Source organism: Uloborus diversus, chromosome 8 (assembly GCF_026930045.1).
Source record: "Uloborus diversus isolate 005 chromosome 8, Udiv.v.3.1, whole genome shotgun sequence".
Lineage (NCBI taxonomy): Eukaryota > Metazoa > Arthropoda > Arachnida > Araneae > Uloboridae > Uloborus > Uloborus diversus.
In genome coordinates, this window is record NC_072738.1 from 67,187,748 (window position 1) to 67,200,959 (window position 13,212).

Sequence of the window (13,212 nt, forward strand, 5' to 3'; positions counted from 1 at the left end):
ACATTTATATTCTTGATTCTTCATTGTCACTAAAAAGGAAGAACTTTTTCGCTCACCTACTGGATAATTTTCGTTAAAATAAACGAAGTCTAAATGCAGCATATTTTGTTTTTTGAATCATGCATTAATTTTTTTATAAAATATTTCATTCAAACCAAATATCATTCTCTTTGGAGAGCATTGAAGGCTGGGTTATTGTTCAGTAGAATAACCGTAAACTGCATATCTTATAACTACAGCAGCGAATAAAACAACAATTTTTCTGCTGGAGTCATGTTTGGAATCTCTATGAAGTTTATATATACATAAAACTCATCATTTATTGTGCCGCTATAAGATACATTATATGGTGTTTGTTGCTATAGATTTGTTTCAAAACAAAGAAAGAAAAACCTTTACTCGAGGAGAGCAAGAAATGCACAACTACAGAAATATTTTTCATTGCAATCACTAAACCAGAGAGCCTGGAAATACTTGCCAATGGTAGCATCGAAATCTTGGTCTCCAGTTCGGGGTTTTCAGCAAGCTCTGCAAGGTACAAGCAAGGTTTACAAACATGTAACATATCAGGAAACACCTATGAAAGAAAAATAATATCGTCAGTAAGAAAGGCATGGCAATAGTCATATAAGGTAGAACAAGATGGTCCTTAAAGATGAAATTTTTATGGGGTACTCGCTAAAGTTCTATATTTGGGGCAAATCTAATCTGGCAGCGTTGCAATGCTGTTTTCATTATCTGCATAGTCATCACAATGCTGCCAGTTTAGGCTTGCCCCAACTATAATCTCGGATATCTGAAGAGAAACCACTGATTACTAAAGTCACAAAATATGATACCGTCTATTGCACTTTTGGTAGCCATTTTTAAAAAAGAAGTATGCGCTCAAGACAAAAAGCAAACAATCTATTCGCCATAAAAATATTAACAACAAATAGAAAGATTATGATACTCTAGAAAAACAATCAACACAGTTTCACTAAAGATTTTTTTCAACATAAGGATACAAACGTTAAAGAAAAAGAAATATTAAAAAAAAAATTAAATGCAAAATACAAGTGGAGGTAATTATAACTAAATCAAAGTAAATGTGAAAATACATATATATTTTGGTTTATTTATTAGGCAAAAAATTTCTGCCGCCTGACACGAATTTTTTTCACGGAATTTGGAATTGCAAAAGGTAGTCAACGCAAAAACGAACCCTTTACCCAAAAAAATCCGTTTGTATTGAATTCTGCAATTGACCATTACCACCTTCAGGTGATGACTGACTAGTGAACTTTCCATCAGGTAAAGAGTAGGGCAAGAGTTCCACCCTCAACAGCCGCGTTCATAAGAGACTATTGTACCTCGACAATCCCCACTACAGTTAAAAAAAAAGGTTAGAAAATTCACTGTTTACATGTCAGAAGAGTTTGAACCAGAGAAAGCGGTTTCATCCAGCAACCTTAGCGACGAAAACCAGCAAGTAAACAAACTCGTTTCGCTTAGTGTATTCTGGTTACTGCCGATTTCTGACAAGTTGAGCTCCGCTGCCCGACCGATTGAACGATTCCATTTGTTGAAATAGGGGTGAGGAAAAACGGCTTAAGAATTTGCGGATTTAGTTTGCAGTGTTATTGCTCATTTGGCGAACAATATAATTCAGGTAAGAAGTAACAAACGGTGCAGGATTTTCTCTCCAAAAAAAGGGGTTGCAATGGTAGCCCAATTCTGCGCCTAGCAATTCCTTTTCTTACAGATTGCTCTCCCATGAAAGAATTGGACTTGCTCAAGGCCATAGCTCAGCTTCTCAGAGGTGGACAGTGAAAACCCAGCGCTTACGCTCATAGGAAGCAGGAAGGAAGAAGATCCACATTTACCCGGGAAATAACGGAATGCGTTTAATGATCCTCTCTTATTTCTCCAGACATACCAGGCAGAACTTTCTTGTTGGAGGTAAAAGATATCTTTAATGAGCCGGTGTTTTGATCTTCGCAAACGAGCTTATTAATTACCAACCAGTGCTATATTTATTTACTCTTTGCCAGTGTTGTCCATATGAGCTTATTATATATGCTAAAGTGTTTTGTATACTTTATATCTTAATGTTTTTTTATTATAGCTATGCGCTTTGAAGAGAATTTAAAAAAAAATTAAAACATCTGCGTCTGGCGATGGGTCCTTCGGGACCTTTTTATTTGAATGCTGGCAAGATATTTTCGCAATCCGAATTGCGACAGCATCTTAGCACGTAATTAGTGCGATAGCACGTTCTTCATCGGTTAGTTTTCGTCGAGGCATGACAAAACTATAAGGTATAAACTAACCTAAGGTAAGGAGGAAGTAGGGAATGCATAAACCAACTCCCTAATTTCGTATATATATACTCCATTGTATTATAAAAATCAATCAAACTTTATTAACATCACACATAACCTTGTTACACCTCAAGAAGTCGTCGCTCAATTGAATTAAAAATCTATCGAACACGATCTTGTGCGTCTCTTACTTTTCAACAATGAGGTGTTGCCATTCGGCAGTTTGTGTAAAATGAAATAAATAAATACATGTAACAATTGAAAAACATTACAAATATGGATGATGATTGCGTGGGAACATTGAAAAAGGAACCGGAACGTCAATAGGGGAAACAATAGGGGGGTCAATATAGGAACGTCAAGTGAGGATAATAAGCAATTCGGATTAAAAAAAAATCAAGCAAGACTCACATGGTTAGGATGGGGGCTATGTGGTCCAGGTTCCCGATGAGAATGCCCATCTCGCAGATGGTGAGCGTCAAGAAGAGAGCCCACACGGGCTCATTGCGGCTGTTGCTGTATTGGAACACGTTCAGGAAGGGGATGATGCCGTCCCGGGCGATCGCCTGCAAAAGACGGGGTGCACCTGCAGACGACAAATGGCAGTGAGAATCGTCATTTGTCCGGAAGAACATTAGAAATGACATCAAATGCTCAGCATGCTATAGAATTTTAGAGTTTTTAAGGAAGAGTTTACCGAGATTTCCAATTTATATATAATACATGTTGTTTCAGAGGAATTTAAGGTAAATGGAGAAAAGTAAATGGTAACCGAGAGGTTAAAGATCCGGATTGCAAAAGAGCAGCGTTTGTTGTGTTTTAATAATTCATTAAAGATTAACATTGCCATGGGAAGGTAAAGAGCAGTATCTACAGAAATTAGGTTTTGAGACAGTTGAAGATATGCGTTTTGAAGTCCATACTAACAAAAGGAAAATTATGGAATTTGGCATTTTTTTCGTGCTTTAATTTCAGCGTAAACCAAATAAGCAAACTTGTACAGTAAAGCTTAAGAACAATAGATTACAAAAATGAAAATAGTAATAAAGAAATAAAAATTTGCAGTTACTGCGTTTTACCTTCACACGGCAGAACAGTGTTTCAAGCAAAAAGCTTACAAGCACTTAAGTTCTCAGTTGAGTTCAGAAAAACATGACACAATGAATTCATTTTAAAATTGTGTGAAGATAGACTTGCCCTTCATTCTCAGTTTCTACTGTTTTCTGATGTTAATACCTCTGTTTTTGTAACTTTGAACTCAATTATTTATCTGCCTTTTTACTGTTCACTGTTGAATTTCTACAACTAAACTTATGATTTGCGGCTGTAACTCCAGGTTTCAGATCTTGTTCGTCTTGATGAAGAGACATCTCTTGTTTTATCAAAATTATTTTCAATTCACTTACGTACAAGTGTACATTCATATAAAGACGGCGATTGATTTTACGAACTTCTAAATTAGGAACACTCGCTGTCTTTAGAAATATTTCCCAGTTTCGAAATATCTTACCTTGCAACAACGTAATTTTTGATTTGTATGAAATTTTTCTTTTTCGAAAAAACAGAGAAAATCCCCTTTTTACAAACTTTCGAATTTCGAAGGATTTGCACGCTTGGATTCGTGCTGAATATATTTTTATCCGCTTTGGAAAATGTCTGTCTGTGTGTGACTGGTTATGTTTGGTAGCTCTACCTCAAAACCTACTGCACGAAATCGAATGAAATTTGAAATTTGAAACAGATTATGTACCTTCATATGAATTGTTGCCTATTAAATCTTGACGTCAATTCCTCCAAGGGGAGGGGCAGCTGAACGTTTTTTTCCGATATGCGTGAGGGATATATCTCAGGAGCAAATGACCGGAGTCAAACAAAAAGGGGTCCATATGTATTCTCTAGAGGGTAAAAGTGTGGATTCAATTTCAGCGATATTATCTGAAAGGGGGGGGGTGAGGGGGTGAGCAACTGACCGTTTTTTCTCGTTACTTGCGACTGTTATATCTCAAAAAGTTACGAACGGAATCAAAGATTAGTTCTCAGATCGATCGAAAAAGGTGCAAAAGCTGATTTAATTTTGATGTCAACCAGCTCTAAGGGGAGTGATGCAATCAAACGTTCTTTTTTTGTTCATTGCGATTGCTATACCTCAAGAAGTACTGCTACGATTTGAATGAAAGTAAACCTATACGAAAACAAGAGCTGATTCAATTTTGGAATTAATTGCTATAAGGGAGGCAGATTTTGATTAAATTTTTAGCGAGTTTTACTGCTGAGTTAAACAACATCGGGAAAGATAGATCACATTGGAAAGCTTTCAAATACGATTGCTTCATTAAAGCATTTCACGCAATTTAATTCGCTGCTTGAAAAGAAGAAACACAACTCAAAAAAGCGACTTTTCAAAGGATCATTTTTTAAATTGTTGCCATTTATAATTTGTTGTTTCATTCATAACAATTCCTAATTATTGTGATGCCTCTTAAAAACGGTTAATACTATTCTTTTTGTTTATTCCATGCAATTTTTGTGCTAGCCTTTTAAAGTTCCTAGACATTTTAATCAAATTTAGGTCAAACTAGGTTTTACTCAGAGTTGCCATCTACGAGTTGTGTCTTTATTCCATGTAAAAAATGCAATTTTTTAAAAGTAATATCAATTAAAAATATCATTATCGGAAATTTTTAGTAGTGTCGCTCTTCTTTTCAAGCGATGAATTGTTGGCAAACAATAAAAGAAATCACTATGATTTTAAATTTTTTTCATCTGTTTCCATTTTCTATTTGTTAAAAACAAATGTTTCCGATTAATTTAAGCAAAGTTTATAAAAGGATTTTCCTTTTTCGTGCTTTGATTCTGCTTTTGCCAATACCAGTATATTGGCCTTCTCTCATCGAGTTTCCGAAAATTGTTGCAGCAGATGAAGAGTAAAAGTTTTAAACAAAACGCGAAAATAATAATTTCTACCTCTTTCACGTTAACTAATCAGGGTTGCCAGGGGCTGAAAGGTGTCTAAAAATGTGTATTTTACTCTCATTGAGTTTCCGAGAATTGTTACCATAAATGAAGAGTAAAAGATAGAAATAAAATGCTTAAGTAAGGTTGCCTACCTTTTTCGGGTCCATAATCAGGGTTTTCAGGGCTAAAAGGTGCCCAAAGAGTGGGATAATTTATCCCTCACCGAGTTTCCGGAAATTATTGTCATAACTGAAGAGTTAAAGCAGTAATAAAACGCTAAAGTAAGGTTTCCTACCTTTTTCCGGTCCCTAACTAGGGTTTTCAGGGGCTAAAAGATGCCCAAAAATGAGAAATTTACCCTCATGGAGTTTCCATAAATATTGTTGTTGTAAATGAAGAGTAAAAGCTGTAAAGAAAACGTTAAAGTAAGATTTCGTACCTTTTTCCGGTCCCTAATCAGGGTTGTCAGAGGCTAAAAGGTGCCCAAAAATGAGTAATTTACCCTCATGGAGTTTCGATATATTTATATAAAAAATGCAGGTCAAAGTATTACAAAACCGATGGTATCGGGTTGCCCAAGCAAAAGTGGTCCAATCATATGTTTGCCGCAATTTTAAGTTTGAATTATTGAAACTTACTCATTTGTAGGCTTCTTTCAACTCCTGGCAACCCTAATTAGTTCAAGTGAAAGAGATTGAAATTTTTACTTTCACGATTTATTTACAACTTTTACTCTTCATCTAAGGTGACGATTTTTGGTAACTCGATGAGGGTAGGTCAGGCCTAGTGGGATCTTATACTACAAGGTTCTGGCACGGTATCTTTATCACTTTGACACTGGGCAGCGTCAGCTCTGGTGAACAACTTCGCTTTCCACTTATAATTGCAAAATTTACGTAGAATACTTCACAGCTTTTGTTTAGTACACAAACTTGAATTTCGGGAATAATTCGGCTGATAAACAGTACTGTCACAACTCATATGAAAAATTGTATTCCAAAATATTGCATGAAAGTGCAATGTTTCGAAAAAATGCAAATAGAAGTGGTGTCCAAATTTGTGTTATGGATTGTGTAATTTTAAAACTTACCAGTAAGGGACTGGATGCCAGCACCGATGGTGGATAGGAGAGATCCCACCACGATGACCAAGGGGTGTGGCCAGGCAAGTTGCGCCACTGCTAAGTTGCCACCTATGCTCTCTCCAAATCTGGTGGGGTAGGAAAAATTTTAAACAATTAAGACAGTAACAGACGCCAATGTCCATTTTTTCTAACAAATTGTTACCAAGTTTTTATATTTAATCAATGATGTAACTATCCTCGTTATGAACACTCATTTGCCAACTTGTGGGAAAATTTACAGTAGCGGATCAATGAAAATCAATTAGCTTTGGAGCAAAATATCTGGAGATGGCATTTTGAATTTCAGCCAAATTTTCTAGTTTTTGTCCCTTAGAGTATGCCGTAGAAATTTAAACAAAGGGAAAAACTTGCTGTAATATTGGCAAGTATAAGTAGCGATTATCAACAGAAATGGTATTTCCATTTCTGTTCTCTGAAGCATAATCATGCAAGAACACTCTGCTCAAGAAGAACCTTAGAAAAAATTAAGAAATTCCGGTGGGTTGCGACTAAGGGGTGGCCTAGAGAAAATATTAATTACGTAAAGGCTTTTTAACTCAAAAAAGTTTATGAACCACTGCATTAAACAGCAAGCTTACGTGAGGTACTGTTGGATATATAAGAACAGTTAAATTATTTCAGTTTAAGCTTTGTCAATGCAGTTTACGATTTATAATGGTGAGATTATGTTATTTATACAGAGTATAACGTGCATAAGCATGATAGGTAGGCATGATAGGTATATGAGATGCACGTACATAAAGCAAGCTGTTTTTGTACAGTATCATTAAAGTATAAGAATAATATTAAGTAATAGGATTTAGTGCTTACTTGTCACGAAGGAATAGATTGTCGAAAGAACCAGCAAATAGGAACACGCCAGAGATATCTAGAACCTGTTAAGGCTTTCAACTTTCCCAAATCAACTAATATTGTAATGATAATCCTCATAAAGCAACTCGTGGTAGTTGATAAGTAGTACGGGTTTTTATGTTTTTATTAAAGGAATTAATTTTAGCAGTTCGTGTTGAAGAAACACTAATTTAACGTCATGATGCTTCTTAATGCTTTACGAATTTGGCATTTTATCGCTGTAACTGCCGAAACACACAAATCCAAAAGTTAAGGTACAGCATGTTTTCCTTCCAAAGCTCGTTACAAAATCATTAATGAAATAAAAAATTTCTGATGTACCATGTTTTTAAAATGAACTAAAAAGTATGAAATAATCTAAGCTTCATGTAGATTTATAGCCCCCATGCAGTTTCAGAATTTCTTACAGGTTGTCTGTAAAATTTGTGATGCTGAGTTTTTAATAGCTATCAAATTGTTTGTAAGCTTCAAAACGTAAAATATGGGGGCGGACGCAACAGACAATTGATGCATTTACAATTTAACTAACAATTTTATCGCTCAGAAAGTAGTATAAACTGAGGAGTAAGTTTCTCATTGATAGCCACCCTTTGCAACTGTGTTTTATATCTAGCTACACGAACAACATCCAATTAGCGTATAGAAGGAATTGAATTACAATCCAGTTCGTTTCACAAGCTGTGTGATTTCGTTTTATGAGACTATTCAAGAACATTGTTCATCACACACGATGCCGAGAACACTACAGCAACTTCAAGAACTCATTTGCGTATCCATGCAATTAAAACCTGTGCCCATCTGTCTCCCTGTCTGTGTGCCTGTAACGCTATCGCCTTCAGACTATCAATGTCCACCAGGTCAATACTGGTACCGTTAGATAAAAAACATTCAGGAGAAGTCATACCGCCCTGACTCACTCCTCTAAACTAAAGGGGACCGGAGATATGAACTGTAAAATATCATTAAAATCATCAACTGTCACCCACCTCAGGTGGCAATCGGGTTGGTGAGCGAAGCGAGCAGGACGTAGCCCCCTAGTCTATACTACTAAAACATATGCACGTCTGTCTGTGTGTCTGTAACTTATTTTCTCCGAACTGTCAGTGTCTACCAGGTTAATACCTGTACCGTTGGATATAGGACATCCATTTCTCACTGTCTCACCCTTCTAAATTTTACTGAGCAGGAGATATGAATTGATACAAATACCATTGAGGGGAATAGGAACGCTGTATACGCGCGATGTTAAAACTTTAAACTTTATGTACCATTTTTTTTTTCAAAAAGTTTTAATGCTAGGAACTTTCAATTCAGTCAAGTGCCCATATTTGAGACAGTTTTGAACTTTATTTTTAGTTGCATATTAATTATATGTTTTCCATTCGAAAGAAGCATTCTATTTTTAGGATGTGCCTTAGTAGTACCCCAGGACAACGTATTGATAGGTATGTCCCTTTAAAAATGAAACAAAAAATGTTCATTGTCCCAAGTTAGGGATCCCCCTTCCTAACTTGAGACACTTAACGTTTGAGCCTTTTCTCATTTATGGAGCAATCGGTAATAGTTTGGGACAATAACTATCATTTTCAAGAAAATTATTTTACAACTTAATAAAGAAAAAATATCATTTATAGAAATAACATAGACTTGTAAACGTTTAAAGATTTCAGAATGTATACTTGCCCCTGAAAGTATTGCAAGTCTCCCCAGTCTTCTTAAATCTTTTGAATGTAATATTTCCGCGTTCCTCTCTACATTTGAAGGCATAAAAGCAATGGGTGAACCAAAATAATTCTTAATACAGCTGATATTTAGCTCTTCATATTCCTCATTTTACATTCATTTTCATTAATTCATAATGCGTGAAACTCACAACAAATAAAATAGTCGCATCTACCCTGTGACTCATTTTCATTAGTAGAACCAACAAATGCAATATTTTGGGAAAATGTCTTTTGCTCATCAATAGACTCCAATTTTTTTAACAATGACAACTTTTCTGTTCTGTTATGTTATGACACATTTATTGTCTTTAAATGGTCATCATTTAAATTTTTTTTGTATATATGCTCTTTTCTTAATGCAATTATACACTTTATTTCCTCAATATTCCTTATAAACATTTTTTATACCTTAGTACTCTAACTTGGAACAATGTCCCAAATTTGGAGCGTGTTTTCAATATCTCACATTTATGAATGAATTAGTTAAACTGAATTAATTAAGTGGAAATGGTTTTTCCCAAATAAGGCATAGGTACACAGCCGAGATGAAATGTGCAACAAATTCAAACTGATGCTGCTCAGTTAGCGTAGGTAACCTAAGGGCAAGTTTATGCGTTGACGTCTGATCTCTTTTACGCACGTTTTTACTGTGTTTTAGGGGAAACTAGGGAGACTTGACCCAAGTTTTTTTTTTTTTTTTTTTTTGTAGAATAGTAAGAACGAAATAAAAAATACAAATAAATAGTTTGCCATTTTGCCAAGTATTATGGTTAAAAATAACAGCATATTTCTAAGTAGAAATGGCACAAAAAATTATATTCACCACGCCTGTAAATGAGTCAAGTGTCCTTAGAGCTAGGGAGATTTGACCCAACACCTAGGGAGACAAGATCCCTCGCATGAATGTAAGAAGACTCATAGATATTGAAATTAAAAATCGCAGGTTTGGTGGTGTTTTTTGCTTCAATAAGTGATACTTGAAGTGAATGAACAAATGTTCACTCTTTAGGTGAAGTGTTACAGATTTTTTTAAAATTAATCTTATTGTATATCATCAAAAAAGGAGAAGTATAAATCAAAACTTTATCAGTAAAGACCTAAACAATATTTCAGTTATTTTATTAATATACATCATTGGGCTCAAAGATCATTAGTATTTTAGTTATTTGTCAAATAAAAACAATTTATTAAGCCAAACTACTTTAGTTACTCTTTAAGTAAAAAAAAAATGCTCCTTCATATTCAAAATATTAAAGTTATTGCTGAAATAAAAGCAAAACATTAACTAAATCACAATATTTTAACTCTTCATAAACAACAATTCATTGCAAAAAACATCCAAGTTATTCTTAGGGTCAACTCTCCCTAGTTAGCTTGGGTCAAAGTTCCCTAAGTAGTTTTCTCTTGTTTATCTTAAATTTTTAGCAGCTTAGATCAATGAAATCAAATCATTAGGCCTAAAACATAATATGTTATCCGTTCAAAAATAAAAATTCATTGAAAAAAACATCAAATTAAACAAAATTATCAAATTAGTCTTTGGGTCAAAGCGCCCTAGTTAGCTTTCTTTTGCTTACCTTAAATTTTTAGCAACTTAGATTAAAGTTACATAAACTACTATATATCAATAGATACCTAGAAAAGTAACTAAAACATGTATATTTTTAAAAATCTTTTCCCTCAAAACTGGAGGATAAAATCAAAAAAATTCCAAAATCTTCAAAATTTAGTTTTTAGGTGCAGTATCATTTAACACTGAATTTCTTGAAAACCGCGATAATTCTGAAATGGCTTATCCCTGCAAAATACTATTGTGTGACTGGTCAACCAATAATATGACTAAAATTTCCCTGAACATCGTTTTCATGGAAAAAAAATCCTCATGGGTCAAGTCTTCCTATGGGTCAAACCTCTCTAGTTCCTCCTACTTCTAAACGTGCGCTGAACCTTTTTTTGCAAAGAATTGTCGCAAATTTTTTAAATATTTTCAGGCTATTTAGTTTTGAAAATCATCATTTAATTTTTAATTGAGTTACAAATTCGTACCTTATAGCTTACAATCATGTAGTGCAGTCTTCATGCCCGTTCAGCTTTTACTTTATACTCTATTCAGTCTGTAATAACTTTGCTTTATTTTAACGATGGTAAGATATTAAGTTCAAAACACTAAGAGAGCCATGTTAGGTGTCAAAATAAATATGCGTAAACGTGCCCCAAGTCTGGGGCAAGTTTACGCAACTGACTTCGATTCAGAAATAATTTTTTTAACGGTTAAAACATATACTGAACAGCAACTGAATATACCAATTTTAACTCCATAAACTGCGTTATAAAACCGCATTGTCGAAAATTTCCTACGTTAAAACATAAAATTTAGAAAATTCATTGAAAAAAATCCGCGTAAACTGCCTCGGTCTACCCTACTTAAAAATATCATATTTTTTCGAAATGGTCAAAATTATTAAACTAACCCATTAAGATTATGCATCAAAGTTTAACTCACATAACCTCAAAAGATAATTACTAATTTATTCTGTAACTCCATTTTTTTTATTGGTGAAATACCGACAGGTGGTACCAGGTTTCAAAGCTAAATTTGGCAAAATGTCCCAAGTTAGATTTGTGTCCCAAATGTGGGCACTTGACTGTATATTTATTGTGCTTTTAGCAGATATCTAAGTGTGTGCTGAAGTGCAATTTTAAGAAAATTCTGTTTAGTTTCCTAATTTATTAAATTTTAACCAATAGTCACTTTTTAAATGAAAAAAGGCCATTTTTTACTATAAAAATATCTGTGTACGAAAAAGTGAGCCCTAAAATAAAAATTTCTCTTCAGTACAATTGTGAGCACTTAAATAAAATGTGGTTGCATTATGTAATGTGTATAGTGGTTTTATAGAAAAAAGGACGCGAGTTTTTAATTATGACGTTTCGGGAAAATCATCTTTTGAAAGTAAAATTGTACGTACATTTTAATACATTTCCGACCCATTAATATTTAAATTAAATTTCTTTTAATCTACACAGAAAAATTAATTCAGTATTGCTTGACAGCTCTTGACTTGAATATTTTGAACGCATAAAATTTCTCTCAAATTGTCACACACCGCAGGTGACACTGAGCCACCATTATGAATCATTGACAAAATATTGTTTGACAAACGCATTGCGAGCCATTGACAGTGTAATACTACTCTGTTAAATTTTTTCCAGAAATTTTACGGTAAAACTTACTGGCATCCATGTTGCCAGTACTTTTTACCGTAAAATACTATACAAAAAACGAGAACGCTGTGGCTAGTTGTACTGAGTACAAGGAACGAGGCGCCACAGTTGGGTCCGAACCTGCGCCGTCGGGATTCAAGACCACTTCGCTATACACCATATCAAGTGAGATGCGTAAGATGAACGGAAATAGAGAAATATATGCCTCGCACAATAAGGTGCGTGGTGTACAAATTAGCGCTGCAATCGTTTATTTTTTGAAGTACAATTTACGATATTATCTTTCTGTACTGCAATCACTCCGTTTTACCGTAATAGTTACCTGCAAATTTTCCTGAATTTTTAACAGTGTACAAAATGTATGGAACGAATAAGGCTAGAGATGAGATATTTGTCGTGCAGCAAAAATGCCGCACATCGCGCATTTGTAACTGAAAAACCACTATATTTCTCTTTACGTTCATGCATCACTTATTGTTACATGTGAAGTAGTTAGAAAAAATATATTTTTTTTGGAAACCGGGTCCATCACCTTGTATATTACAAAGAAAGCACTTTTTTTGCTTATTTTGTGTCGCGGTTCTTCCATCGGCTCATTAAAGGATACAGACAAAAGAGGTGGTGAGTTGTGCGGCCAGAGTTCCTGTTGGAATTGACTTCTGAGCATCAGCTAAGTCTCCAGACCTGTTCGAGCCCGCCATGATACCTGAAAAAGAGCAGCGACTAGATGAGATCACCGACTCAAACACGAACAAAAATAGCAATTTTCTCCAAATTTGAAGGTGCCGCTCTCTATGTTAATCATACTTTTATGTGTGTAAGAAAGTGCATCTATTTAGAAGCAGCACACTGCACCCATTGCCTCCCTCGTCTGGTCAGAAAAGATGAGACGGAAGATGAGACGGACATTTGTCAGAGTGCCAAGTTTTGCAAATTTTTTCCAGAGCTAAATGTAGTACCTGCCAAAAGTGGCCAATACCTATGGACCTTACGTTATAAATTCCTTTTT

At 34.7% G+C, this 13,212-nt stretch overlaps 1 protein-coding gene across 1 annotated transcript in view; it reads right to left on the bottom strand.

Annotated features, from left to right (window-relative positions):
- The window catches only part of LOC129228406 (solute carrier family 12 member 6-like), a 75,380-nt gene that overhangs the window by 42,171 nt on the left and 19,997 nt on the right, over positions 1-13,212 (bottom strand). Inside the window, exons 10-14 of the mRNA XM_054863085.1 lie at positions 12,811-12,909; positions 7,213-7,270; positions 6,349-6,467; positions 2,715-2,889; positions 479-577 (exon numbers count right to left, since the gene is read on the bottom strand). Of these exons, the coding sequence (XP_054719060.1) occupies positions 479-577; positions 2,715-2,889; positions 6,349-6,467; positions 7,213-7,270; positions 12,811-12,909 (550 nt within the window). The remainder of the gene's footprint in view (positions 1-478; positions 578-2,714; positions 2,890-6,348; positions 6,468-7,212; positions 7,271-12,810; positions 12,910-13,212) is intronic.